Source organism: Protobothrops mucrosquamatus, unplaced genomic scaffold (genome assembly GCF_001527695.2).
Source record: "Protobothrops mucrosquamatus isolate PMUCROS unplaced genomic scaffold, P.Mucros_1.0 scaffold765, whole genome shotgun sequence".
Taxonomy (NCBI): Eukaryota; Metazoa; Chordata; class Lepidosauria; order Squamata; family Viperidae; genus Protobothrops; species Protobothrops mucrosquamatus.
The window spans coordinates 272,139-281,123 of NW_015387033.1; the positions used below are offsets into that span (position 1 = coordinate 272,139).

The following is an 8,985-nucleotide window of genomic DNA, read 5'->3' on the forward strand; positions in this document are numbered from 1 at the left end:
AAAAAAAAAAAAAAAAAAGGTTGACTCAGCCTTCCCGTCCTTCCGAAGTCAGTAAAATGAGGACCCAGATTGTTGGCGGCGGGCAAATACGTTGACTTTGTAAACCGCTTAGAGAGGGCTGTAAAGCCCCGCGAAGCGGTATATAAGTCTAAATGCTACTGCTATTGTTCGCCCGTCATTACGAACCTTGAAACCAGCATCCTTCCTTGAACTTTTTTGATCAGAACCGGAGTTCACCTGTCCATTAACACGGAAGTGGCACCCCCCGCCCAAGGATGGTTTGAAAGTTTGGTCTCCCACGTTGTGGAGGAAGTCACACTCCCACCTCCCCTCTTTGCAAAATGCCACCCTCCTCTTAGGAACGTCACACACTCTTTTCATCCTTCGGATGTAATTACGGGGAAGAGAAGAATGCGCTAGGACAGTGGGGAGGACAATCTCCTCCTCTACGAGAGCTGGCTGTTGGCATAGAAATCTAAACGGTGTAAAAAAAAAGAGAGAGAAAAAGTCTTTTATTCGTCAGATGAAACCGTTTGGCGATGAAGTGGGAAGGCAGTGGAAAGAACGTGTGAGTCACGGAATTAAGTTGTCATGTCAGCATCTCTACAACTCAACAACACTCGAGAGATTATAGTGCCAGGCAGAGATCAAACAAAGGAGGGGGATAAATTGGTTTGCACACTCCGGTTTAAATGTCTTGACACCCTCTCAGAATTCCCGTTAAAAGGGTGGTAGGCGGTGGGTGGGTGTTCGTACACATTGCTGAAAATCAGAAGCAACTTTCTTTTTTGGCGGGGGAGCAAAACCGTCGTAAAACGAGCTCCTAGAAAGAGGACAGAGAAGAGCAACAAAGATGATCAGGGGACTGGAGGCTAAAACATATGAGGAACGGTTGCTGGAATTGGGTCTGTCTAGTTTAACGAAGAGAAGGACGAGGGGTGACAGGATAGCAGTCTTCCAGTATCTCAGGGGCTGCCCCAAAGAAGAGGGAGTCAAGCTATTCTCCAAGGCGCCTGAAGGCAGGACAAGAAACAACGGATGGAAACTCATCAAGGAGAGAAGCAACCTAGAACTAAGGAGAAACTTCCTGACAGTTAGAACAATTAACCAGTGGAACAACCTGCCTCCAGAAGCGGTGAATGCTCCAACACTGGAGGTTTTTAAGAAGAGACTGGACAGCCATTTGTCTGAAATGGTATAGGGTTTCCTGCCTGAGCAGGGGGTTGGACTACTAGATGACCTCAAAGATCCCTTCCAACTATTATTATTATTATTATTATTATTATTATTATTATTATTATTATTATTATTAGCCGTTCAGTGTGGCTGTGTTGCCGAGTGTTTGAAATGCGATCCTATATAGCAGAGGTCCCCAATCGGTGGGCCGCGGCCCAGGCCGTGGCCTCTTGACCACCTCTCGCCAGCGCTAGCCAAGCCACGTGCCGTGTGCCGGTGCCGGCAGCCCCATTTGTGGGGTAGGCATGTCACGGCCCCATTCGCACGCATGCAGACGCATTTCCATGTGCGCGTAAAGATGCCTGCCCTTCCCTTTCCCACCAGGCCCCCAATCTAGAAAGGTTGGGAACTCTTGATATACAGAATAAAGAATAATAGAGTTGGAAGGGACCTTGGAGATCTTCTAGTCCAACCCCCTGCTCGGGCAGGAGACCCTAGGCCAGGGGTAGGCAACCCTGGCTCTTTTATGACTCGTGGACTTCAACTCCCAGAATTCCTGAGCCAGCATGGGAGAAACTTTGGCCCCTTCATGACTTGGTGACTTCAACTCCCAGAATTCCTGAGCCAGCATGGCTCAGCTTGGAAACCTCTCCCTTTCCCCTCAGCATGGCTGGCTCAGGAATTCTGGGAGTTGAAGTCCACGAGTCATAAAAGAGCCAGGGTTGCCTACCCCGTCCTAGACCATTTCAGACAAATGGCTGTCTCTTCTTTAAAACTTCTAGTGTTGGAACATCCATGATTTCTGGAGGCAGGCTGTTCCACTGGTTAATTGTTCTCATTGTCAGGAAGTTTCTCCTTATTTTTAGGTTGCTTCTCTCCTTGGTTAGTTTCCAACCGTTGCTTCTTGTCCTTCCTTCTGGTGCTTTGAAGAACAGCTTGACTCCCTCTTCTTTGGGGCAGCCCCTGAGATATCGGAAGGCTGCTATCATGTCACCCCACATCCTTCTTTTCATTCAACTAGACAAACCCAATTCATTCATATGGTTCAGCCTCCAGTCCCCTAATCATCTTTGTTGCTCTTCTCTGCACTCTTTCTAGAACAGAGGTCCCCAACCTTTTGGGCACCAGGGACTGCTTTCGTGGAGAGAGGTTTTTCTGCGGCCCGGAGGGTGCGTGGTTTTGTGTGCTGCCTGCATCCCGCAGATGGGGCTTTGTTTGTTTGCGCGGACTGGTTGCTGGTACGCCGTGGCCCGGTACCGGTCCACAAACCAGGGGTTGGGGACCCCAGTTCTAGAGTCTCGACATCTTTTTTACATCGGGGTGATCAAAACTGGACGCAGCATTCCCAGTGTGGCCTTACCAAGGCCTTGTAAAGTGGTATTAACACTTCTCGTGATCTTGATTCTCTCCCTCTGTTAATGCGGTCTAGGATTGTGTTGGCTTTTTTTGGCAGCTGTTCATTTTTGAGAATAGAAGGATGTCAGTCCGATCTGGCACACCCTCCCCATTTCTCCATGCTTTGCTTGCCTGGTTTACGTGATTGATAGGGCAGGACGCTCATTTTATGACCTAAATCAATCCCATTAAATAGCACATTGTCAGAAAACATTTCGGGAGAAGAATATTGTATCCTCTTCCTGAACGTGGCTTGAGTAGAAGATGGATGGAAATATCTTTAATAATAATAATAAAGTTGAAAGGGACCTTGGAGGTCATCTAGTCCAACCCCCTGCTCAGGCAGGTAACCCTATACCATTTTGGACAAATGGCTGTCCAGTTTCTTCTTAAAAACTTCCAGTGTTGGAGCATTCACCGCTTCTGGAGGCAGGTGGTTCCACTGGTTAATTGTTTAAAAAGGCCATCCGTATTAGTAGCTGTGGCTGTATTACTGGCCACGCAGGGAGTCCTTGGCATATGACCGTCATATGACCGCCTGTCCATTACGGTAGGATGGCAAATCAAGTCCGTCATGTGAGCAAACCGGTTTTACGACCGTTTTTGTGGCCGGTGGTCATTAAGCACATGCGGCGGTTGTAAAACCTTTTACAACTGCCGCATTTTTAACGACCAGTTTTTAACACAATTTTTACAACCAATGTGAGGGGTTGTTAATAAAAAAAACCCTTTGCTTGCTGTGGGGCGGTTTTTGCTAAAACTGGAAGTTACTTCCGTTTTTTCAGCAAAAACCATTGTAAAATGAGGGTCGCTTGATCATGGACGCTGCAAAGGTACAGAAGTGCGATTGTGTTGCGGTGCACCCAAAGTGCAAATCATGTGACACACACACACTTGGAAGTTTGTCTGTGTCCTCACTTTGAACGGACCCAGGGCAGAAAACATCCCGCAGCCAAGCAGGCTCCACGCCCATTTGCACCCCTACTCAGGTGACCCTGAGGACACAGGTAAACCTCCAAGTGGCCTCAACGACCCTCTAAAAGAATGCAAATGACCAGTTTTTCTGCAAGGAGTATAAATCCTTCCATTTCCCCACCATCCATTCAAGAGCTGAAGAAGCTTCTGGGATGAGAAGCAAAACGAAAACAAGAAAGTCCAGTTGCCTCCTGGAAAAGCACCTTTGGGGACAAAGCAGAAGCTGGATTTCTGCACCAATTTCACTTCGGAGACGATAAGAGTGACCCAAAGGGCATAGAGCTGGCAAATTTATTAGCTCGTAAAACTGCCCGCTGTTACATTTGGAGCGAGAATTATGTTTCCTTGAGTCAAAAGCTCGCAGTGGAATAAATGCTGGCTCTGGGGTTTGCCGATGCTAACACGTACCTTTCAGTTCCCATTAATTTTATCCTCCCCCCCACCCCTTAATAAAGACAGAGGCCTCTGTAATACGGCCGGAGACAGGAGCCGTGAGATTTTGAAAAAGACATACGGTAGCTGAGGTGAGCAGGCGGGTTCATGGTTTGCTGGTAGCTGGCCAACAGCAGGGACCTCTGAGACGGAAGGGAAAAAAATGTATTCAGTTCTATAGTCCTTGTTTCTCTCTTTTTAAAAAAAAATATTTTTTTTTAGAATAGAATAACAGAGTTGGAAGGGGCCTTGGAGGTCTTCTAGTCCAACCAACTCTGTTATTCTATTCTATTCTATTCTATTCTATTCCATTCTATTCCATTCTATATTTTCTATTCTATTCCATTCCATTCCATTCCATTCCATTCCATTCCATTCCATTCTATTCTATTCTATTCTATTCCATTCCATTCCATTCCATTCCATTCCATTCTATTCCATTCCATTCCATATTTTCTATTCTATTCTATTCAATTCCATTCCATATTTTCTATTCTATTCTATTCTATTCTATTCTATTCCATTCCATTCCATTCCATTCCATATTTTCTATTCTATTCCATTCCATTCCATTCCATATTTTCTATTCTATTCTATTCAATTCCATTCCATATTTTCTATTCTCTTCTCTTCTCTTCTCTTCTCTTCTCTTCTATTCTATTCTATTCTATTCTATTCCATATTTTCTATTCTATTCTATTCTATTCCATTCCATTCGATTCCATTCCATATTTTCTATTCTGCTCTGCTCTACTCTACTCTATTTCTATTTCTATTTCTATTTCTATTTCTATTTCTATAAATTTATTATAAAAAAGAGAAACAAGGGCAATAGAACTCAATACAATACAGTACATTGTCAATGCCAATGATGGTGTTCAAGTGGTGCTTCAGTTGTTTTGGGATTGCACCCAAGGCGCCTATGACTATTGGTACCACCCTTGCTTGCCTTTGCCACAGTCTTTCTATTTCTATTTGTAGGTCTTTGTATTTTGTTATCTTCTCCAGTTCTTTCTCATCTATTCTGCTGTCTCCAGGCACTGCCACGTCCGCTATCCAGACTTTTTTGTCTTTCTTATCGACAATTGTTAAGTCCGGGGTGTTATGTTGCAGGTGCTTGTCTGTTTGAATTCTGAAGTTTTAGAGCAGTTTAACTTTATCATTTTCTATGATTTTCTCTGTTTTATGATCCCACCAGTCCTTGCTTACAGGCAAATGATATTTCTTGCAGATCTTCCAATGCACCATTGTTGCTACTTTGTCATGCTGCTGCTTGTAGTCAGTCTGTGCGATCTTCTTGCAGCAGCTTACCAAGTGGTCCCCTGTTTCTTCAGCTTCTTTGCATAGGCGGCACTTACTGTCTGTTGCTGTCTTCTCAATTTTGACTTTATATGCATTTGTCCTTGTCTTGTGCAGTCAGAATTAGTCCCTCGGTCTCTTTCTTCAATTTTCCTGCTCTTAGCCATTACCAGGTCTTGTTATTATCTGCTTTCCCAGCTATTTTTTTTTAATATACTGGCCATGTAGTGCTTTGTCTTCCCATGCCTCTATTCTGTTCTTCATTTGGTCTTTCTTGTAGGCCAGTTTGGTCTCTCCAGTAGTCAGTAAGCCTTCCTGTTATACTAATTTCAGTGCATCTTCATCATTGTCCTTCAGATATTCTTCCAAAGCCATTTTTTTTTCTTCAACCATCTGATGTACTTGCAGCATTCCACGCCCACCTATTTTCCTTGGTAGATAAAGTCTGTCAATGTCACTGCGTGGATGAAGGGCATGATTCATTGTCATTATTTTTCTGGTCTTCCTATCCATTGCTTTTAGTTCTGCTTGAGTCCAGTCCACTATTCCAGCTGTGTATGTAATGACTGGAATTGCCCAGGTGTTGATTGCCTTTATGGTATTTCCTCCATTGAGTTTGGACTTTAAGATCTTCTTCACTCTCTTGATGTATTGACCTCTAATCTTTTTCTTGACTTCAGTGTGCTTGATGTTGTCAGCTTGAAGGATACCCAAGTATTTGTAGTAATCTTCCTCATCCAGACTCTTAACGTTATTTTCGTGGGGCATTTTGATTCCTTCAGTTTTCACTATTTTTCCTTGTTTGATAGTAAGTGTGGCACACTTGTCCAAGCCAAACTCCATTGCAATATCTTGGCTATATATACGGACAGTGTTGAGCAGCGATTCTATTTCAGATGATGTTTTTCCATACAGCTTCAGATCATCCATGTAAAGGAGGTGGGATAGTCTGGCAGATGTTTTTGATGNTCTCCAGTTCTTTCTCGTCTATTCTGCTGTCTCCAGGCACTGCCACGTCCACTATCCAGACTTTTTTGTCTTTCTTATCGACAATTGTTAAGTCCAGGGTGTTATGTTGCAGGTGCTTGTCTGTTTGAATTCTGAAGTCCCAGAGCAGTTTAATTTTATCATTTTCTATGACTTTCTCTATTTTATGATCCCACCAGTTTTTGCTTACAGGCAAATGATATTTCTTGCAGATCTTCCAATGCAATTATTATTATTATTATTATTATTATTATTATTATTATTATTATTATTATTATTATTATTATTATTAGTCAATGGGGAAGCCAGATTCACTTAACAACCATGCTACTAACTTAACAACTACAGGGATTCACTGAACAACTGTGGCCAGGAAGGTCGTAAAATGAGACAAACTGACTTAACAACTGTCTCACTTAGCCACAAAAACTGTGGGCTCAATTGTGATTGTAAGTCGAGGACTGTCTGTACATTTTCTTAGTTCTACATCGAGATGCTGGAGATTGAAGTTGAAAAATCTTTTGAATAGAACTAGATTTAATGCAAAGCATTCAAACCTTTCACCGGATCTTCCTGCCTATTGTGCGCCCCTTAACTATATTGTAATCAATTTGTCTCTCTTTTGTGTGTGTGTGTGTGTGTTTGTGTCTTCACAGTGGGAACGGCTCTGGTTCTTACTCCTCACCTTTGCTTTCTTCCTGACCCTGGTCTGGTTCTATTTTTGGTGGGAAGTTCACAACGACTACAATGAAATCAACTGGTAAGTCCAAAAAGTAGTAACAACAAGCCCATAAACCTTAGCATGCAGTGCCCCCTTCCAGATGCCCTCCAGATGTGGACCCCTGGAAAAGAGGATGGGAGTTGAAACCCACCGGGGTATCTGGTGAGAACTTGCCTGAAGAAGTTGGTAAAATAATAATAAAAAGAAGGGAATATTTGTAGCTTGTACTGTGGGGTCCTCAGTGCTCTCTGAGCTGGGCGGTTTTCTTGCAGACGTTTCATGACCCAACTAGGTAACACCATCAGTGCTAGAAGGGAGGGGGGTTTGCAGGGAGGAGGAGAACAACTGGGGTTTTTTTGGTGCTCTCTGAGCTTGGTTGTTTTCTTGCAGACGTTTCGTGACCCAACTAGGGAACATCACCAGTACTAAAAGTGCTAATTTGCTGAAGCATTAAATAACAACTCAATCAATGAACCACCAGCTCAGACAAACAACCAAACAGTAAACAATAGCCTAATCAAGGGACTGCCAAGAACACTCCCACCAACACTGACAGGGCAAGCCATTTGTATGTAAAAATAAGCGCAACCCCCCCTCCCTTCTAACACTGATGATATTACCTAGTTAAGTAATGAAAAGTTTGCAAGAAAACAACCAAGATCAGACCATCAAGGACCCCACAGTTCTCCTCCTCCTCTTCCCTTCCTCTTCCTCTTCCTCTTCCTCCTCCTCCTCCTCCCACAAACCCCCCTTCCTCCTAGCACTGAAGGTGTTCCCTACTTGGATCATGAAACATCTGCAAGAAAACCACCAAGCTCAGAGTGCACTAAGGACTCCACAGTTCTCCTCCTCCTCCTCCTCCTCCCCCCCTCCTCCTCCTCCCACAACCCTCCTCCCTTCTAGCACTGATGGTGTTACCTAGTTTGGTCATGAAATGTCTGCAAGAAAACCACCAAGCTCAGAGAGCACCAAGGACCCCACAGTTCTCCNAGCTCAGAGAGCACCAAGGACCCCACAGTAATCAAAAGACTTGCTCAGCAGATCTGGGTTGCATTCATAAAAAAGCTCAAATATATGTAGGCCCTAGGAAGAGTGTGCAAAGGTTTCTTTCTCCAGGGATTTGAGTCAGGAGAAACAGTATTTAAATTGTACCTACAGCGGGCGCTGAGCCTCCTTTCCTTAAACCTATTCCCATTCGGACTACCGCAGCACCACTTGTACAGGGCCAACCCTTGAAGAGTGTTTGGGAAACGTCCCGGGTGTTTCTCCAGTCCTGCCTATGTTGACATTGTCGGCTATTTTGGGGCAAGTTGTGTTGGCTGTCCTTTTGCTCCAGGGCACAATTCAAGGTGACAGTTGAGCGTGTAACTACGCAGTCACAAATTCCACCGAAAGGAATGTGCAAATTCGGAATTTCAAGAGCACAAACACGAAAGTCTTTTCATTACTTTGTTTTAATTATATAATTTTTTTTTTTATTGTTTTTTACTGAAACGCATTCAAGTCCAATCAGCCTTCTGCGTTCCCCAGTCGGAAAGATCTGCTAAACAGACTGCCTGACCTGTCTGTAAAAAAACAAAATACAGGGTTAAACATTCTCTACAAACAGCAGGGATGATGTTTTGAAACAAAAAAAAAAACAAGCTTCACCGGAGGAAATGCCCCTGCGAAAAGCTTGCATCAAATAATTAGGGTGTCAGAGGAAACAAAACAGAGTAATTTGCATTTTTAATGAAACGTTCTGAAAGGAACTTGTGTTCCTGCCGCTGTAAATTACTGTCTGATTCTAGGTGTAGTGCATTTGTCAGTTTCAAATGACTTTCGTGAGGTTTGAAAGATTTTTTTTTTTTTAATTTGCTCATCCTAGGACAGGGGTAGGCAACCTTGGCCCCTTCATGACTCGGGGACTTCAACTCCCAGAATTCCTGAGCCAGCATGAGGGAACTATGGCCCCTTCATGACTCATGGACTTCAATTCCCAGAATTCCTGAGCCAGCATG

At 43.7% G+C, this 8,985-nt stretch overlaps 1 protein-coding gene across 1 annotated transcript in view; it reads left to right on the plus strand.

The window, feature by feature from the left end:
- Positions 1-8,985, plus strand: part of GDPD5 (glycerophosphodiester phosphodiesterase domain containing 5) — a 76,474-nt gene that overhangs the window by 19,228 nt on the left and 48,261 nt on the right. Inside the window, exon 2 of the mRNA XM_029284614.1 lies at positions 6,921-7,024. Coding sequence (XP_029140447.1) covers positions 6,921-7,024 — 104 coding nt within the window. The remainder of the gene's footprint in view (positions 1-6,920; positions 7,025-8,985) is intronic.